Below are 21821 nucleotides of genomic sequence, written 5' to 3'. Positions count from 1 at the left end.
TATATTATATATTATCCAATTGGGTTGGGGTCTTCCTCTCTATTGGGCTGTTGAGATAGTTTCATGCCTTCCAATCACTTTCAGATGGACAATACAGCAAAAGGTTACACTATTGATTTTGGTCCCCTGCTTTGCCCATCCAGTACCTGACCAGGGTTGCACCTGCTTATGCCATGTGACATACACCTTTGCCATTTGGGTGGCCACACATAGGGAGGGCATAACTTGCCATTTATCTAATCTGAGATAGATACCTCCACCAGGCATTTGCCTCCAGAGAGGGGGGAGAGAGAGAAGGAGACTGACCCCATTCATATATTATATATTATCCAATTGGGTTGGGGTCTTTCTCTCTATTGGGCTGTTGAGATAGTTTCATGCCCTCCAATCACTTTCAGATGGACAATATAGCAAAAGGTTACATTACTGATTTTGGTCCCCTGCTTTGCCCATCCAGTTCCTGACCAGGGTTGCACCAGCTTAGCTTTGTGCTTGTGCCATGTGACATACACCTTCACCATGTGGGTGGCCCCACATAGGGAGGGCATAACTTGCCAGTTATCTAATCTGAGATAGATACCTCCACCAGGCATTTGCCTCCAGTAAGGGGGGAGAGAGAGAAAGAGACTGACCCCATTCATATATTATATATTATGTATTATATATTATCCAATTGGGTTGGGTCTTTCTATCCATTGGGCTGTTGAGATAGTTTTATGCCCTCCAATCACTTTCAGATGGACAATACAGCAAAAGGTTACACCACTGATTTTGGTCCCCTACTTTGCCCATCCAGCTCCTGACCAGGGTTGGACCTGCTTAGCTTCTTGCTTTTGCCATATGACATACACCTTCACCATGTGGGTGGCCCTACATAGGGAGGGCATAACTTGCCATTTATCTAATCTGAGATAGATACCTCCACCAGGCATTTGCCTCCAGAGAGGGGGGAGAGAGAGAAAGAGACTGACCCCATTCATATATTATATATTATCCAATTGGGTTGGGGTCTTTCTCTCTATTGGGCTGTTGAGATAGTTTCATGCCCTCCAATCACTTTCAGATGGACAATACAGCAAAAGGTTACACTACTGATTTTGGTCTCCTAGCTTTGGCCATCCAGTTCCTGACCAGGGTTGCACTTGCTAAGCTTCCTGCTTGTGCCATGTGACATACACCTTCACCATGTGGGTGGCCCCACATAGGGAGGGCATAACTTGCCATTTATCTAATCTGAGATACACACCTCCACCAGGCATTTGCCTCCAGAGAGGGGGGAGAGAGAGAAGGAGACTGACCCCATTCATACATTCTATATTATATATTATCCAATTGGGTTGTGGTCTTTCTCTCTATTGGGCTGTTGAGATAGTTTCATGCCCTCCAATCACTTTCAGATGGACAATACAGCAAAAGGTTACACCACTGATTTTGGTTCTCTACTTTGCCCATCCAGTACCTGACCAGGGTTGCACCTGTTTAGCTTCCTGCTTTTGCCATGTGGCATACACCTTCACCACTTGGGTGGCCACACATAGGGAGGGCATAACTTGTCATTTATCTAATCTGAGATACACACCTCCAACAGGCATTTGCCTTGAGAGAGGGGGAGAGAGAGAAAGAGACTGACCCCATTCATATATTATATATTATCCAATTGGGTTGGGGTCTTTCTCTCCATTGGGCTGTTGAGATAGTTTTATGCCCTCCAATCACTTTCAGATGGACAATACAGCAAAAGGTTACACCACTGATTTTGGTTCTCTACTTTGCCCATCCAGTACCTGACCAGGGTTGCACCTGTTTAGCTTCCTGCTTTTGCCATGTGGCATACACCTTCACCACTTGGGTGGCCACACATAGGGAGGGCATAACTTGTCATTTATCTAATCTGAGATACACACCTCCAACAGGCATTTGCCTTGAGAGAGGGGGAGAGAGAGAAAGAGACTGACCCCATTCATATATTATATATTATCCAATTGGGTTGGGGTCTTTCTCTCTATTGGGCTGTTGAGATAGTTTCATGCCCTCCAATCACTTTCAGATGGACAATACAGCAAAAGGTTACACTACTGATTTTGGTCCCCTGCTTTGCACATCCAGTTCCTGACCAGGGTTGCACCTGCTTAGCTTACTGCTTTTGCCATGTGACATACACCTTCACCACTTGGGTGGCCCCATATAGGGAAGGCATAACTTGCCATTTATCTAATCCGAGATACACACCTCAACCAGGCATTTGCCTCCAGAGAGGGGGGAGAGAGAGAAGGAGACTGACCCCATTCATATATTATATATTATATATTATCCAATTGGGTTGGGGTCTTTCTCTCCCCATATAGGGAGGGCATAACATGCCATTTATCTAATCTGAGATACGAACCTCCACCAGGCATTTGCCTCCAGAGAGGGGGGAGAGAGAGAAGGAGACTGACCCCATTCATACATTCTATATTATCCAATTGGGTTGTGGTCTTTCTCTCTATTGGGCTGTTGAGATAGATTTATGCCCTCCAATCACTTTCAGATGAACAATACAGCAAAAGGTTACACCACTGATTTTGGTCCCCTAGTTTGCCCATCCAGTACCTGACCAGGGTTGCACCTGCTTATGCCATGTGACATACACCTTCACCACTTGGGTGGCCACACATAGGGAGGGCATAACTTGCCATTTATCTAATCTGAGATAGATACCTCCACCAGGCATTTGCCTCCAGAGAGGGGGGAGAGAGAGAAGGAGACTGACCCCATTCATATATTATATATTATCCAATTGGGTTGGGGTCTTTCTCTCTATTGGGCTGTTGAGATAGTTTCATGCCCTCCAATCACTTTCAGATGGACAATATAGCAAAAGGTTACACTACTGATTTTGGTCCCCTGCTTTGCACATCCAGTTCCTGACCAGGGTTGCACCAGCTTAGCTTCCTGCTTGTGCCATGTGACATACACCTTCACCATGTGGGTAGCCCCACATAGGGAGGGCATAACTTGCCATTTATCTAATCTGAGATAGATACCTCCACCAGGCATTTGCCTCCAGAGAGGGGGGAGAGAGAGAAGGAGACTGACCCCATTCATATATTATATATTATATATTATCCAATTGGGTTGGGGTCTTTCTCTGTATTGGGCTGTTGAGATAGTTTCATGCCCTCCAATCACTTTCAGATGGACAATACAGCAAAAGGTTACACCACTGAGTTTGGTCCCCTACTTTGCTCATCCAGTTCCTGACCAGGGTTGCACCTGCTTAGCTTCCTGCTTTTGCCATGTGACATACACCTTCACCACTTGGGTGGCCCCATATAGAGAGGGCATAACTTGCCATTTATCTAATCTGAGATACACACCTCCACCAGGCATTTGCCTCCAGAGAGGGGGGAGAGAGAGAAGGAGACTGACCCCATTCATACATTCTATATTATATATTATCCAATTGGGTTGTGGTCTTTATCTCTATTGGGCTGTTGAGATAGTTACTTTTCATGCCCTCCAATCACTTTCAGATGGACAATACAGCAAAAGGTTACACCACTGATTTTGGTCCCCTACTTTGCCCATCCAGTTCCTTACCAGGGTTGCACCTGCTTAGCTTCTTGCTTTTGCCATATGACATACAGTTTCACCATGTGGGTGGCCCCATGTAGGGAGGGCATAACCTGCCATTTATCTAATCTGAGATAGATACCTCCACCAGGCATTTGCCTCCAGAGAGGGAGGGAGAGAGAGAAAGCGACTGACCCCATTCATATATTATCCAATTGGGTTGGGGTCGTTCTCTCTATTGGGCTGTTGAGATAGTTTCATGCCCTCCAATCACTTTCAGATGGACAATACAGCAAAAGGTTACACCACTGATTTTGGTCCCCTGCTTTGCCCATCCAGTGCCTGAGCAGGGTTGCACCTGCTTAGCTTCCTGCTTTTGCCATGTGATATACACCTTCACCACTTGGGTGGCCCCATATAGGGAGGGCATAACATGCCATTTATCTAATCTGAGATACACACCTCCACCAGGCATTTGCCTCCAGAGAGTGGGGGAGAGAGAGAAAGAGACTGACAACATTCATATATTATATATTATGTATTATATTATCCAATTGGGTTGGGGTCTTTCTCTCCATTGGGCTGTTGAATTAGTTTTATGCCCTCCAATCACTTTCAGATGGACAATACAGCAAAAGGTTACACCACTGATTTTGGTCCCCTACTTTGCCCATCCAGTACCTGACCAGGGTTGCACCTGCTTAGCTTCCTGCTTTTGCCATGTGACATGCACCTTCACCACTTGGGTGGCCCCATATAGGGAGGGCATAACATGCCATTTATCTAATCTGAGATAGACACCTCCACCAGGCATTTGCCTCCAGAGAGGGGGGGAGAGAGAGAAAGAGACTGACCCCATTCATATATTATATACTATCCAATTGGGTTGGGGTCTTTCTCTCTATTGGGCTGTTGAGATAGTGTCATGCCCTCCAATCACTTTCAGATGGACAATACAGCAAAAGGTTATACCACTGATTTTGGTCCCCTACTTTGCCCATCCAGTGCCTGACCAGGGTTGCACCTGCTTAGCTTCCTGCTTTTGCAATGTGACATGCACCTTCACCACTTGGGTGGCCTCACATAGGGAGGGCATAACTTGCCATTTATCTAATCTGAGATACATACCTCCACCAGGCATTTGCCTCCAGAGAGGGGGGAGAGAGAGAAAGAGACTGACCCCATTCATATATTATATATTATATATTATCCAATTGGGTTTGGGTCTTTCTCTCTATTGGGCTGTTGAGATAGTTTCATGCCCTCCAATCACTTTCAGATGGACAATACAGCAAAAGGTTACACCACTGATTTTGGTCCCCTGCTTTGCCCATCCAGTACCTGACCAGGATTGCATCTGCTTAGCTTCTGGCTTTTCCCATGTGACATATACCTTCACCACTTGGGTGGCCACACATAGGGAGGGCATAACTTGCCATTTATCTAATCTGAGATACACACCTCCACCAGGCATTTGCCTCCAGAGAGGGGGGAGAGAGAGAAGGAGACTGACCCCATTCATATATTATATATTATGTATTATATATTAGCCAATTGGGTTGGGGTCTTTCTCTCCATTGGGCTGTTGAGATAGTTTCATGCCCTCCAATCACTTTCAGATGGACAATACAGCAAAAGGTTACACCACTGATTTTGGTCTCCTACTTTGCCCATCCAGTACCTGACCAGGGTTGCACCTGCTTAGCTTCCTGCTTTTGCCATGTGACATACACCTTCACCATGTGGGTGGCCCCATGTAGGGAGGGCATAATTTGCCATTTATCTAATCTGAGATAGATACCTCCACCAGGCATTTGCCTCCAGAAAGGGGGGAGTGAGAGAAAGAGACTGACCCCATTCATATATTATATATTATTTATTATATATTATATATTATCCAATTGGGTTGGGGTCTTTCTCTCTATTTGGCTGTTGAGATAGTTTTATGCCCTCCAATCACTTTCAGATGGACAATACAGCAAAAGGTTACACCACTGATTTTGTTCCCCTACTTTGCCCATCCAGTGCCTGTCCAGGGTTGCACCTGCTTAGCTTCCTGCTTTTGCCATGTGACATACACCTTCACCACTTGGGTGGCCCCATATAGGGAGGGCATAACTTGCCATTTATCTAATCTGAGATACACACCTCCACCAGGCATTTGCCTCCAGAGAGGGGGGAGAGAGAGAAAGAGACTGACCCCATTCATATATTATATATTATCCAATTGGGTTGGGGTCTTTCTCTCCATTGGGCTGTTGAGATAGTTTCATGCCCTCCAATCACTTTCAGATGGACAATACAGCAAAAGGTTACACCACTGATTTTGGTCCCCTACTTTGCCCATCTAGTGCCTGACCAGGGTTACACCTGCTTAGCTTCCTGCTTTTGCCATGTGACATACACCTTCACCACTTGGGTGGCCCCACATAGGGAGGGCATAACTTGCCATTTATCTAATCTGAGATACACACCTGCAGGAGCCCAGTGGTAGTTCCCACCCCCAGCATGCCAGTTACTGCCGGGTTAGTGCAGGAGCCCCTACCGCCATCTCAATGGGTGGTGGTAAGGGCTCACCCCTGACAGTCTTTTACCCGCTAAGGTAAAAAGGGGCCTCAGCACAAGTCAAAAACACATGCTGACACTAGAGCAGGCCCCCTTTTACCGCAGTTTAGTAAGAGGGCCCCTTAGTTAAAGATGAAGGCGTCATAAGTTTGTAAGTCTGTGCTTTGAAAATGAGCCCCTAACAGTCAGATGCTGACCTCACTGTGCCATGTCATGTATTATGTGAAGAAAAAAAAATGTACCCTGCTCCTGTCTATGATCATCCTAGAATACATAAAGTAGTCACGTTGGAGCAAGTGTGCTGTGTTCCTCTTTTGTAACCACTTTGCAGTTCAACTCAGTTGCATCTACCATATATTGCATTATTTACTTACAGTGCTCACCATTATGTTTCTTGTTTCTCTGTCTTCCCCACTACCATTACATCTCCTAAGTCTCTTCCATTTCTATCCCTCAAACATGTTTAGAAAGGCAAAAATGTATTCCTTTGCGTGAATATATTGAGTGTAGATGGTTTTCTTCAATGTATATTAATAAAACAAAACTGAGTGCCATCCATTTAGATGTACAACACCCCCACATTCACATCTGCTGGTATCTGTCAGCAGGGCCGCCGAGAGGGGGGGACAGGGGGTACAAAATTCCCCGGGCCCGGGCCTCCAGGGGGGGGCCGCCCGCCCTCCGTCGCTCCCTGGCATTGAATTTAAGCGCCTCACCTTTGAAGGTGCAGCAAGCACCGGCAGACCACTCATTCCTTCCGTGTCCCACCCTCGCCTGATGTAACTTCCGCGAAGCCGGGACACAGAAGGAAGGAATGGTCTGCCGCTGGTTGCTGCGCCTTCGAAGGTGAGGCGCTTAAGGTCAGTGCAAAGGGCCCATTGGTGGGTGGATGGGGGGCCCGGCGACCTCGGGTTGGGTGGGGGGGACCCGGGGGCGGCCTTGTCCCGGGCCTGGCCCAGTCTCTCGGCGGCCCTGTCTGTCAGTTAGGTCTTGCCATGCCTTATTTTATCATTTGCTGAAAGCTGTACTCTTCCTATTCAGTCCCAAGTCACCTCTTTTCTGTACTTATGTAATACTCACTCCCTCATGCGTTTCACCTTGATCTCAGCCATGGTGTCATTCATAGTTCTTGATCCCTGAGGCATTGCTGGAGCCACTATGGTGACATTCTTAGTGCCTGCAAATCAATGCAGAGAGACACAACCTTATTCACCTTTCTCTCATCAGAAAGAACCGCAGCAAATAAATGGAAGGGCAGCCAGAGAACAAAAGCAGTTCACCTGTTGAGCGCACATTAAAAGAGTGTTGAAAGAACGACTTGATCAGAGCACTAAGCAAATTTTCAGCTTTAAAAGATTCTTGATCTCTACCAAACCTCTTTCAGAAAGAAATGGCACATATACGGCAAGAAAACAAATGTATTTTGATCGAAAATAGGCAGCAGTCCATCCAAATCAATTTTTCTAACAGGTCTATTCATGTGGAATATTTCAAATTTTTCTTACTGAGGGCACCTTTGAAAGCCATTTAGCCAGATAAATTGGCCTGTCTAAAAATTGTTCTTTGTCAGGGGAAAAGTGCATGCATGCTTCCATAGCACATGAACCCCTAGCTGGTAGTATAATTAGCGCCAGGGAGGGAAACAGCAGGCATACATTAAATTTTCAAATGACTGTAGTTTATTTTACCCAGCAACTCAGCCACCCACACAAACAGTTGGTGCGAAATATGCAGGCCCTTTGTGAGGATAATTTTATAAAGCATTTTCTAAGTTGAAAAGCTATTTTACTCAAAAAAAGGTACTTTTTTATAATTGTGTGATCACATGTACATGTAGAAAGTATGTGCACAGAAACTGTGTGCCTACTTTCACGCATTCTCCCCAGGATTCTATATGGCACCCAAATTAATTGGTTAATGAGCTCTTAATCAATAATTGGGTGCCAACAACCAATTATTGATGTTAATTGGCACTCATTAAAATTTGCACAGGCATCTGGCTGCATGCTATTCTATAAGATAGGGTACCTAACTCCCATAGGGGCGCTTTAACTATAGGGTTGCCGGGTGGCAATCCGGAACTACCTCCGGTCCAGTGCAGCCATGGTGGTGTTCTGCCTCAAGCGCGTGCCGTTTCCAGTGCTACAGGAAATAATTCTGTAATTTCTACTGCGGCGCTAACTTGATGGTAATTGCTGCCCGGTTACCGCCGGATTACAGTGGGAGCCCTTACCGCCACCTGAATGGGTGACGGTGTTTCCCCCTCCCGCATGGTCATGCGGTAAGAATAATCTTACCACATGGCCATGTCTTTTTTAGGGGCCCTGGAGTGTGGCAAAAACTGACCCCAAAGCTACCGCAGGGCCCTTTTTACTGCAGCTTGGTAAAAGGATCCCATAGCGCATATCCCAAAAGGGGATGGATGGGGAATGGGTATAGTTGTAGAATACTAGATAAGTGCGCATAACTTGAGTGCCAGCATTTATAGCAGGTTTTAGCAGGTGTAAGTCTGGCACAGGAATTGGCGCATGCCTTTTTTAGGTTAGGTTAGTACTTAGCGCTGATTTTTTTTTTCTATGTCCATTTCTGAGTGCCATTGATAGAATTTCCCCCTCTGTGCATGTGCATCCCTGGGGGGAGGGGCCAAGACATTGTTGCAATAAATGTAAAATACACATGATTTAAAAATACATATGGGGCAGGGCAGGGGGTGGGACAGGTGGGAAGCGGGGCATGAGGGTGCAAAAACAAAAGTTGGTCCAGGGTGCCACAATCTCTGGAGCCAGCCTGATCATTAGGTGGTTGCCTAGGGTGGCAATGTCTGGGGGGGGGAGGGAGGAGCAACAAAGAGCAGCTGCAGTCAAAACATAATAGATTCTGACAGCAGCACACATTCAGAGAACAATCAGCCTATGCTTGTAACTGTTTAATAAAAGCATGAATTCTAATTATGTGTCTTTTACAGAATCATTCTGGGAGGGATGATATCGGAGTAATCATGATTATTGAGTTCATTTATTAAAATCTGGCAGGGGGCTAGAAGCCTGAAAGATAATTATGAGTGGAGGAGGGGGAGCGGGGGTGCAAGACTGAAGGTTTGCCTAGGATGCTTACGCTCTTGCACCAGCCTTGCCAACATCATCAATTTCTATCCCAAGATTGTATGAAACGTCTGCTTTCTAAAATGGCTCCTAAGCAGACAAGAATAACTCAAACTACTGTCATCTACAACTAACCCACTTACTTGTTTAAAAGAGCTTTTTTATGAGTTTTCAGGCTAGGAGATATACCTCACCATTGTTTCCCTTTCATCATTCTCTAACTTATGCCATCCATCAGATACAATTCCAAGCAAAAGACTGGACAGACATTGGTGTATTTTAACACAAAACTACAGACCTTTTTCACTTTATAACTTCATTGTTGCTACAATCTTGTCTGAAGAAAAGTAATAACAGCAGTTTTCATGAAGAATTGTTTAAGACAGTTCCAGTTGGGGCAGTTCATCATCAGGGTATGCTAGAGATCAATTTTATGTCATCTACACATAAAAATTGTTCTGAAATTTCACATCAGTTCAATAAAAATGACAACCATTTTGAAGATTCTGGGTTATTCAAACTACAAGCATTATTCATTAAAGTCTCTGAATCTATATTGGCATCTTTGTTTTCTTTTCTCTTCAATTTACTCTCATTTCCACACAGCAAGCAAAAAGAGTCTGGTGTTTTATAATCCGCCATATGAATACTAGGGTCACAGAAATCTTGTCAGTACAAAAGATGTAAAGATTGCCCTGTATGATACACCTGTAATTGTTCTGCTGGGTTGTCAGAGATTTATAGTTCTATTCCTTACAGGATCTTGTTTAAATCCTGAAACAGTGGAAAATTATATATCTTCTCCGATTTGCTAAGCGTACAAAATCGATTTTATTTTTCAGTGTGTTTAAAGGCAAGGGATAAATAATGATTACAAGAGTCGTTTTCATATAATAGCAATGGAGAGGGATATTTTCAAAGCCATTTGCCTGGGCAGTTTCAGTATTAGCTATCCTGCCTGGAGTAATGAGAATTTTAGAGTTGTTTACAGTTTATCAATAATAAAAACAAATAAAACATAACAAGTTATATTTTCAGCATGTACATCTCAGGCTTACCACATGGAATCACAAACAAAAGAAGCAAAACAAGACCACACTGGAGTCACAAAAATGTTTATGACCATTGTTACTGAAAACTTCCACAACGGAGTAAAATTAGGAGAAGGGAGGAATTAGGAAGAAAAAAAACCCTGTTAGGCCTCTACGGTCTCAGTCTCACCAAATGCCTAGGCAAATAAAAGGGTTTTCAACCCTTGTATGAATTTAGTCAATAATAGTTCTGTGAACAGCTATGCAGAGAGATACTTCCAAAGGTGAGGAGCCAGTGCAAAAAAAGCAGTTTGACATGTTGCTTCAAGGTCAGTGTGAGTTACTGATGGAAAATGGCATAAGTTCAATTTTAAGACCTCATCAGTCTATTAGATTTAATGGGGATCATATTACTTGCAATATCAGGATGTGTCCCAGAAAAGAAGGCTCTGACAGCCAACGCAACCCTATAGTTAATTGGAAGCTAGTTTTTAGTGACTTGAAGGGGAGGGGGCGGTGGCATGATCGTATTTCCAAGGTGAATGTAATAGTTTGACTGCCTTGTTTTGGATGTTTTGCAACCTCCTAAGAGTAAATTACTTAACACCATTATAAAGGATGTTACCATAATGCAAGTGAGACTACCACTTGGTACATGGATGCCATTTTAAGCCTTGCTGGCTAGTGGCTGAGGAGCAGAGGAAGGCCATTAGATTACCAGGGAAATCCTGAGTGAATCCTGGGGAGAGTTGGGAATGGGGGAGGACTGGAGTATGATGGGACGGGGACTTCTGGTCAGGGTTGGGGTTCCGATACAGGAGGTTTGATCTTTGGGACAGGGATTCCTTGTGGGGTGTGGACTTATTTTAATGGCTGGTCAAATCTTGAGGAGGGCCTTGATTGTGATGGGGAAAACTGTCTGGGATGATTGGAGAGGGTGGTGCTCACTGAGAGGGGAAACCATGCGGTATGTTCTATTTTGTGTGTGTTAACGGGGCAGCGCTGGGGCTCATTATGAGTGGCATTTTAGAAAGGATATCCAAGTCAGAATTTAGACATCCAAATTGGGGTATCTGAAGTGCAGTATGAACATTCTTTTTAGAAAAATACAGTAGATGTCTATCCAATGGAGGGAGATAATAGTGAGGTTGATGTCCCAATTACATCTATGCTTATTGAGGCCAGGTCAAGACCTGGCTGGAAGGTAGTAAGTTGAAATTAAATGTTTTGAAGAATACTTGTTTGGGACTTGGGAATATTTCTAAGGAAGAAGTTGAAATGAATGTTTATAATGGAAGTGAAGAAGTATCCTGGGTAGACAAAGTTAAAAGTATTAGGTATGACGTTGGAAAAAGATGGAGTGGGTCAAAAGCAAATATCCTACATTACAGAAAAGGCCTTTTGGAAATTGAAGTTAATAAGGCAGCTGCAACTTTCTTAGACACAAGAGCTTTGCAGGCAGTTACATATGCTCTTTTGTTAAGCCTTTTGGACTATTTATTTATTACATTTGCACCCCGCGCTTTCCCACTCATTGCAGGCTCAATGCGGCTTACATAGTAAATACAATTACAAAGACTGATGTAATGTATTGTAATGTATTGTATTTAGGGATTACTGGAAAAATGTTTTAAAACAATTGCAGACAATCCAACATGCAGCCATCAGATTGCTTGTGGGCAGAAGTAAATGGGAAAGTGTTAGTCCCATTCTTAGTGAACTTCATTGGTTAACAGTTAGGGAGCACTACTTATTTAAGTTGATGGTCTTGATTTTTAATTTATTATATTATCAACTCCAACTTACTTGCTGAAGCTTATCCACCAGTATGCACCCTCCCATACGCTTAGATCATCATCCCAGATCTTGTTAGAAACTCTAAACCTAGCTGTTTGTCTAAGGTTAAAATAGAGGAACAGGGATTTTAGTATGAAAGGCCTGACTTACTGGAATAAATTGGCCATTGAATTGCAGAATAAGACTTTAATGAAAACATATCTGTTCAAAATGTTATAATGCTTTTTTTTCAGCAGTTTAACTAAGGGAAGGGTTGGGAATTGAAAATTTCTGGTTAGTGTTCTCTTTTATTCTTTCTTCTATTGTATTTTGTTAATGATGTAAACCACTTTGAATTGTTTATCTATAAAAATGGCATAAACCTTTATGATGATAATAATGCCTAAAATATTAATGGGGAGTAGAGAAAGTGCATCAGGCCGCAGACGGGATCACGAGGCAGAATCAAAATTCAGAGGAAGCAATATTTATTCAGAGACCTGACATGGCCCATGTTTCAGCAAATGCCTGCATCAGGGGTCAGTTAGAAGTACAGCATGAAACATTATCCTATGGTGCTCTTCACAACAGACGCAACAAATGAAAATACACAAAAAGCCCTCCACTTATGACATAGGTATCTGCCATTGCTATTTGCAGCAACGCGGAGGTCTTTTGTGTATATTCATTTGCTGCTTCTGGGGCAACGTAGCCAGCTAGAAGCAGATATTCAGCATCAAACTGGCTATGTTTAGCAGTTAAAATATGCCACATAAATAGAAAGGCTTATCTTTAACAGCTAAGCATTTAACCGGCTAAGTTGTGGAGGTCAAAAATGAAACCAGAAATTCAATGCCGGTCACCGGAAATGGCCCAGCCTTGAATAGTGTCACGGATCAGGGATCATGAGCCCTTGGGCTGTAGCTGAGGCTGTAGCAGGCAAGTCCTCTGGACTGGCACAGGGCAAGAGTAACAAGATACAACAAACAAGACAAGGACCGGATCCAGACGAGGCAAGGAAAGGGCAGAACTAGGATAAAACTGGGTTCAGAATAGACAAGACAGAACTGAACCCCAGGCAGAAAAGGCAAGATACAGAACTAAGTTAAAACTGGGTCCAGAAAAGGCAAGACAAGGGCAAGGCAAGAACTGGATCCAGACAGGACTGGAGAAGACAAGGCAAGGCTAGGCACAACTGGATGAAGCAGACAGGTAGGACAGAAGCTGGATCCAGATGAGGCATAGAGAGAAAAGCAACAGGGCTAGAACTGAACCCAGACTGGAACGGATAAGCAGGAACACGGCTACACAGGAGCAAGGGTTCAGGAACAAGGTTCAGAAACAAGGCACACAGGAACAAGGTTTCAGAGACAAGACTCACAGGAACAAGACTAGGCAGGAGATGAGGCATACAGGAACAAGGCTTCAGGGACAAGACACACAGGAACACGGCTAGGCAGAAACAAGGCAAGAACTTGGCAAGGCAAAGCAGAAGCAGGAACAAGACAGGAACTGGAACCAAGGAGGGAACATGAAGACAAGGCTGAAACGTCTTGCAAAGGCAAAGCATGAAAGTCCCAGAGTTCCTTATAAAGGTCCTCACTGATGATATCAGAACCTCTGGTGCCCTGGAAAGGCTTGGACGCAGGAACACAGAGCAAGGCTTGGATAGACTCTGAAGTGAGGCTTGGATGCAGGAACACCAGAGTAAGGCTTGGATAGAATGGAGTGAGGCTTGGATGTTTAAAACTCAAGCTTGTGCTGGAAATTGGAGCTATGCTGGAACTGGAACTAGAACACTAGAACTGGAGCTGATAGACCGAAGTGGATCAAATCAGTAGCCAGCGGACTTCCATGGGCTGTCCATGCATCTGCAGTCCCAACTGGAATCAAAAAGGGTCCTAGACCACATCCCAATAGTCTGGATCTTTGGGCACAGTATAGGACTTCACAGTTTCTTGATACTGGAACTGGAACCAGGACTAGAAGCAAGTTATATGCTAGAAGCTGAAGCCATGTTTGAAACTGAAATTCAATTGGGAAATGGAGCTGTGCTGAAACTGGAAACAGGACTGGAGTTTGTGAACTGAACTGGATCAAGACAGTAGCCAGTGGACTACCATGGGCTGTCCATGTAACCGCAGATTCATCTGGAAAGAAATGGGGTCCCAATGGTCCAGTTCTTCGGGCATGGTACAGAAAACACGAGGTTGAAGATAGTTCACAGGGATTCTAGCCATATAATCAGCTGTGGCTGAACACGAGCAAGCTTACTCTGTGATAGCCTACTTCCCAATAGGAGATCTGCAGCCTCCTGTTCTTCCAAGAGGGAGGCTTGCTAGAAGTGGTCCAAGTAAATGGCTACGTCCTGGGCAGAACTGGACAAGAGCAGAAGTAAAACAGACAAGATGCTGAAGCAGGACTAAACTGTAGAAAAGAACAAGGTCAAGGCAGGAACACTAACACCAGATGACTTGAGCTCATGGCGTTTGCAATCTGTCATGGATTCAGGGATGGTGAGCCCTTGGGCCACAGCCGGGGCTGTGGCAGACAAGTCTTCTGGACTGGCACAGGGAAAGAGTAACAAGATACAGCAAACAAGACAAGGACCGGATTCAGATGAGGCAAGGAAAGCAAGTTCAAGGGCAGAACTGGAACCCAGGCAGAACAAAGCAGGACTCTAAAACTGGGTTTAGAATAGGCAAGAGAGAACTGAACCCCAGGCAGGACAAGGCAAGATACAGAACTTCTGGGTCCAGAAAAGGCAAGAGAAGGGCAAGACAAGAAATGGATCTGGACAGGACTGGACCTTTGTTGTCTGGTGATTTTATTTTTCTAATCATCTTATTCCCTGTCTCTGGTTCTGTTTCTCTGTCTGTGCTCTGAACTCTATTTTCAGGGCCTCCTCTCTCCTCACTATTTCTTTTCTCTCCTCTCTTCTTCACTTCTTCCCCTATAACATCTTTCACATTCAATTTCTGCCATTTTTCTTATATCTTATATCTGTCTTGTTTCTATCCCTTCCCTTCCCCTTCACCCATGGGCACCATCTCCTCTCTCCTTCTGTCTCTCCTCAACTCTCCTCCATGGGCACCATCTCCTCTGGTCTCTCCTCCCACCCTGTGGGCACCATCTCCTCTCTAGTGTCTGACTCCTGCAACAGGAAACAGGAAGTTTCATCAGAGAAGGCGGGACACTAGAGAGGAAGGCTCTGGTTACAGAGAAGAGTGGAGCAGCATGTGCTTAATGCTGCTGTGTGTACAAGGCAAGTTCAGAGGGTGGCGGGTGGAATGAGATGCCAGAGAGTGGGGTGGCAGGAGAGAAAAGACTGGCAGTGTACGGTGGCAGGTAGGAGAGAACAAGCTGCAGGAGCACCAAGGCAGGAGGGAGCAGTGGTAGGAGAGAGCAGAATGCCGCGGTTAATCGAGTTTAAATTATCAGCGCACCCATTGGGGGCAAGATGGCCGCTGAGCAAAACTGCTAGCAGGCAGCATTTTCTCTTACAGCTCTCTGAAAGATTTGACTTACTGAGATGCCGAAGAGACAATCAGCCTCCAGTGCCCCCTCCCGTCAGGCTCCTTCTTCACAGGATATTCGCACATTGTTGCAGACTGCTGTAAATCCATCTACTCCAGTGTTAGCAATGTCAGAAGGTGGCTCGTTGACACGCTCTGGTGCGAATGGAGGCACTGAAGCGTCTCTAGGGCTAGAGCTGACACTCAGCCCCGACACAAGGGAACCGCCCCCTCAACCTGTGAGCAGCAGTACACCAGCAGAGGTGACTCCGAGCGTCCCTCCTAAGTGTGGTGTGAACGAACGGAGTCAGGAGGAGTTAAATCAGCCTGCTGGTAATCTGGAAGCCTTGATGGGAATGACAACACCAGATACAACAAAGGTGGGAGACGCTGCTATCACGAGCCAGGGGACAACGATTGAGAAAGAGGTACCACCTTTGCATTTTTCTTTTGAAACAAAAAAACTACTACTACTACTACTTAGCAGTTCTACTACTTAGCACCTGAAGTTACCATAGATTCCTTATGGACTCTAATAGTGGACCTAGGGAAATCTCTATCACCTCAAATTCAGAAATTAAATCAAGAAATGATAACACAAAATATAAAATCTTTGGATTTAAAAATCGAAAAACTGGAGCAACTAGAACTTAAAAAGGATTTGGAAATGAAAAAAATGAAGACCCAACAGGAGATTATGGTAAAAGATTTGACTTCTTTAAGAAGAAAAATTGAATGTCACAGATTTACTTGAAAATACAGATCTTGAACCTGTTACCTCAACTACTCTAATTGCAACAGTTGCATTAACACCGGATAAGTCCCGGTTAATGACTATGTACTTTAAAAACAAAGACAAATTGTTTCTTGGTCAAAAGATACAATTATTCCCTGATGTCTCTAGAGAAACGCAAAAGTGTCGAAAACAATTTCTTCTAGTGAAACCTGGGGGTCATACAGCTGGGTGCTACATTTGACTTGAGATATCCGTGTAAATGCATAGTGAGATACCAATCAAATAAATATGTTTTCTTTGACCCAGCTCAGTTAACAGTGTTTCTAGCATCAAGGCAAAATAGGGGTGCTTAAAATGTTATTCTCCCTTTAATTGAGAAATTTAACACTGAGCAATGTTACCTGTTAGCTTTTTGTTTGCTTTAATCTTGAAATTTTTGCCTAATATATATTCCATTTCTTAATATCTTGCTCCAAATATGTGGACTTGAGCGAGAAATTTCAAAGCCGTTGCTTTAATAATATTGTATTCCTGACTAAACTATATGTGAAATGTATTGCTTTTCAAAACAAGCTTTGCTTGATTATAATTGTAAAAGTTAGAAATAAAATTAAAAAAAAAAAATTATCAGCGCAGGTTTTAAAAACGTAACGCGCTTAATCGCATTAAATGAACAGCCCTACACATTATTCGACCTAATACACATTGTTTAGTCACTTATTTTTTGGAGAAATTTGTTGTGATATGTAATTCTCTTTCATAAACCATCAATAATGGCTGACCCTCTAATCATTGGGGAAGCTACAGATTTGTCTATCAGATAGATGTCAGTCTAATTTTCACTTAATCTCTAAGGATACTTAAAACATACTTAACCAAACTTGTGAAATCTCATTGTCCATTAGACATCTGTCCTTCTATTCTTTGGAGACATGCATCTCCTGAGGTTCTTCAATGGATTGCTCTGCTAATGAATAATATATTGAACCAGCTGTTTTTCACCATCTATGGGTAAGATAGTTTTTACTCCCATTCCCAAGTTTTCTAACTTGGACCTGCCTGTTCCAGCTAGTTATAGGCAAATTGCTAATAGACCACTTTTTTACCCATCTTGCTGAATCCTTAGTGTGCCATCAACTGATTATTTAGAGACATTTTCAGTTTTACATCCATCATAATTTGGTTTCCGTAGCCTGCCTAGCACTGAGACATTACTAGTTTCACTAGTCTTTGAAGCTAAGAAAATCATTAGTATGGGAGGTCAAGTCATTTTACTACAGTTTGACCTCTCTGCTGCTTTTGATGCTGTCGATCATGACTTGATGCTGGAAAAATTGGATGACCTAGGTTTAACAGGAACAGTTTTGCTTTGGTTCAAAAGATTCTTTTGAAAGAAAGATCTTACGTGGTTAGAAAAGACAATGCCTTTTCTGGCTTTTGGCTTCCACCATGTGGTATTCTGCAGGGTTCTCCTTTGTCCCCAATCCTGTTTTACATCTTTATGCTGTCTTTAGGCTCAGTTATTCTTGGGGATGAAGAACACTTTTTTTCTTTTGCAGACAATATTTCTTTTTAGTACTTGCAGCTTCCACTGACTTAGACCTCACTCTCTGTAGATTGGTGGATAATATTAACAAAATCAGAGCATCAGCCTCTACAAATAAACTAAAAACTTGTGGATGGGTCAACATATAGAATGTGCCCTGAAAATGCTATGCATAGAGCACAGCAATGGGGCCCAATATTCAGCCGGAAGCGAGCAGCACGTTTGCTGTCCCCCGTCGGCATTAAGCCCGGATATTCAATGCCAGGCCATTTTCAGTGACCGGCATTGAATATCTGGTTTTATTTTGGCCGCTTAAAAGTTAACCAGTTATGCCAATATTCAGCACCAACCAGTTAACCTTTTAGCAGCCTATTTTGACTGCTCAACATAGCTGGTTTGGTGCTGAATATCCGTGCCTAACTGACTATGTTGCGCAATATAGCTGGCCAGTGGCTAGCCGCTCAGGGGGAGATTTTATATATGGTGCCTAAAAAAAATCAGCCTTGAAATCAGTGCCAACTAAGCATATTCTATAATCGGCACCTAGGTGCTGATTATAGAATATACATAGTTAATATTTCAGTGCCTAAAACTATGCACATCCATTTACACCAACACAAATGTGATGTAAATCCTGGTGCGTAGATTTAGGCGCAGTGGGCCATATTCTATAACTATGAGTGTAAATTTAAGAACGCCCATATAACGCCCATTTCCCCCCTCATAACCATGCCCCCCTTTTTGCCTGCGTGTGTTAGTTCAATACATTGTGTTACAGAATATGCTTAGGGGCCCTTTTACTAAGCTGTGTAGGCGCCTATGTGTGCCCAACATGCATCAGTTTGGAGTTACTGCCCGGCTACCACATGGCCCGTGCAGTAATTTCATTTTTGACGCACAGCTGCTACACGCACCAGAAAATATATTTTATTTTCTGGCGCGTGGTGAAAATTGGGCAGTAACTCCGACTTGACACGTGTACCCAATTACCGCATGGTTAACGTGAGAAACCTTTCCGCTAAGTCAATTGGCTCAAACCCAAAATGGACGTGCGCCAATTTTTATTTTGCCGCACGTCCATTTTCGGCAAAAATTTTAAAAAGGCCTTTTACAGGTGCGCTAAAAAATGGATCTTCGCGTGCCCAAAACATGCACCTACACTAGTGCAGCCCATATTTCAGCGCACCTTAGTAAAAGGACCCCTTAGCGAGTTGTGCACCTAAATTCTAATCAGTGCTAATTAGTGCTCATTATTGCTTGTTAAGTTACAAGCATTGTTATAGACTCTGCTTGGATTTTGGCATGGACCTCTAGGCGCACTATATAGATTCCCCAGGAAAATGTAAAATCCGCATGGTCTGCCATTCTTGGGGGCTCACAAAAATACATACATAATCAAGGACATAAAATAGCAATACATTTTTTTAAAAAATCAGACAATTTAAGAGTCATCCTGTCATCACTTAAGGCAACATCTTGAACAGCACACTGAAACAAATAAGTCTTCAAGGATTTTTTTAACTGGTCCAAATTCCTGAGTGCTCTCAAGGAGGCAGGTAGCTTACTCCAAAGTTTCGGTCCTATGATATAAAAAACTGAAGCTCTCTATTCATCTAATTGAACTGACTGAAAGGAAGGAACATCAAGCAAATTTGACAATGCAGATCTCAAGGTTCTATCTGGTTGGTGTATATGCAAGCTTGCAGATATTACATAGGGCATAGCATCAGTTAAGACCTTAAAAAGAAGTAACAAAATTTTGTACTGTCCCTTAAATTCAATAGGTAGCCATTGCAATTGTGACAAGGTAGCAGAGATATGGTCAAATTTTGTTAAACCATATAATATCCATGCAGTTACATTTTGAGCTATTTACAAAGCCCTCAAAGTTTTGGGGGCAACCCCACCAACAGGCTATTTCAATAGTCAAACTGCAGTACAATAATACTTTGAACTAGCATTCTAAACATTTCAGAAAGTAGACAGTCTTTCAAGTGTCTGATCAATCTCAATTTTGAGAAGATGGTACCACTTTATTCACATGATCTTTCATAGTTAAAGACAAATCTAGAATAACACTAAGCGTTTGCCTTTTTTTTTCAACAATTTTGATTTCTCGACCATCAATATGAAAAGATTTTGAAACACCTGAAACTGGGTACCCTGACAAAAACATTATTTGTGTCTGAGACATATTCAGTTTTAGATGATTTGCTTTCATCCACTTGTCAATTGTTTTCAGATATAAACATAGTAGACTAATACTATCTGCCACTGATTTTCTCAAATCTAAAGAAAAACGTAGGGCCCTGTTTACTAAGCTGCGCTATAGGTACTAGTGTTTTTAGCACGCACTAATGCTAGAGACACCCATAATGGGTGTCTCTAGCATTAGTGCACACTAAAAACACTAGTGCACTTTAGTAAACAGGGCCCTGAATGTCATCCATATATATTCTGTAGTGTAAGCCTACCCCCACCCCTCCAATAGCATACATAAAGGGTTGGGCTTGATCTGAAGGTCAGTGCTGCTATGTTTCTCATATGATTTGGCAGTTCTAAGCTATCCTACCCATCTCATGTCATTGTTTAAAGCATGAGGAAAAAGAGTGAAAGATATTTTAAGTGTAGGCCTGTTGTAATATTGCTAGATGCTCCCAAGTGTTTTGGAGGACATGGTTTATGTGTTTTTAAGCCACTGTTAATCATCTAGTGAGACTCCCAATTCGTGTGTGTGCATGACCAGTCTGCAGAAAGAAACTGAAGAGTCAATTATGCTGAGCTTCTATTTCATCACAGAAAGTTCTAGCAATTTCCTTGCTCCTAGCTTTTGGGCCTACTACAAAACCCCCTACGAGAAATACGCAGACAACTTTTACAAAATGTTTCCTTCAAGAAGTTTCAACATTCAACAACCTGAAGGACTAAGTTCAGAACTATCATGTTAATTGATGTGATGTGACTGGGAAGACCAGAAGAGAAAAGTGAGACTTTATCATCCGCTCAAAGGAACAGGAGTGGCCTAGTGGTTAGGGTGGTGGACTTTGGTCCTGAGGAACTGAGTTCGATTCCCGGCACAGACAGCTCCTTGTAACTCTGGGCAAGTCACTTAACCCTCCATTGCCTGCCGCATTGAGCCTGCCATGAGTGGGAAAGCGCAGGGTACAAATGAAACAAAAAATAAAAAAACCCAACCAGCTGCAATTCCTCCTATCTTCACAGTGAACCTTGTCTCATCAGTGGCACTGTCTTCTCTATAGACTCAGCATGAATGAGTTTTGCTGTTGATGTTTCATGGTAAAAATGGATGTATTACACTGAGAGGTATATATTAATGTATACTTTGCTACTCTTATAAAGAAATCAACCCTTTTTGGAACCACCACTTCTGCTGCCATCCCAAATCAATTATCTGGGAGTTGATCCCTGGGTGAACAGAGAGTATATTAGTATTCCTTAAGGTAAAATCCACAGTCTATAACAAAATGGAGCCGTGACATCTAAAGAGAGGTCTGGTTAGGCTTCCCCAGTGAAGCCTTCATGTCACGTTTTCAAAACTGGAACCTGGTTTGTGAGCCCACCCCACACTGGAGGCTAGGCAAATCTCAGGCAAGCAATTAGGCTTCACCTGCACTTGGCCACTTTCCACCAGGAGTTGAGCTCCCAGCTTCAGGTGGCCGACAGGACTTTGCAGGACAGGGCAAGACTGGATAACAGCAAGGCAGAACAGGGACTGAGTGTCAGAGGGGAAAGGAAGGAACATGGGCAGCAAGGCAGGAAACTGGGCTAGACAATACAACACAAGGCAGGGACAGGACAAGCTAGGGGACAGAAACTGGAAGCTGCAAGCAGCCACTGAAACAGGGAACAAAACACTGACAAACAAGACACAGAACTAAAAGCTGCAAGCAGCCACAAAGCCAGCACACAAACAGAAACTAAACACAGAATACAAACAAGAAACCAGGCAAGGAAAGCAAGCAAACCAAAACTAAA

The 21821-nt window shown here is 43.3% G+C and overlaps 1 protein-coding gene across 1 annotated transcript in view; it reads right to left on the bottom strand.

Moving 5' to 3' along the window:
* NEK11 (NIMA related kinase 11) overlaps positions 1-21821 on the bottom strand; it is a 489228-nt gene that overhangs the window by 180863 nt on the left and 286544 nt on the right. The window contains 1 exon segment of the mRNA XM_030206452.1: positions 7201-7297. Coding sequence (XP_030062312.1) covers positions 7201-7297 — 97 coding nt within the window.

Source organism: Microcaecilia unicolor, chromosome 1, assembly GCF_901765095.1.
Source record: "Microcaecilia unicolor chromosome 1, aMicUni1.1, whole genome shotgun sequence".
Lineage (NCBI taxonomy): Eukaryota > Metazoa > Chordata > Amphibia > Gymnophiona > Siphonopidae > Microcaecilia > Microcaecilia unicolor.
The sequence above is the reverse complement of the archived record's forward strand: the minus strand, read 5'-3'. Positions and strand labels throughout refer to the sequence as shown.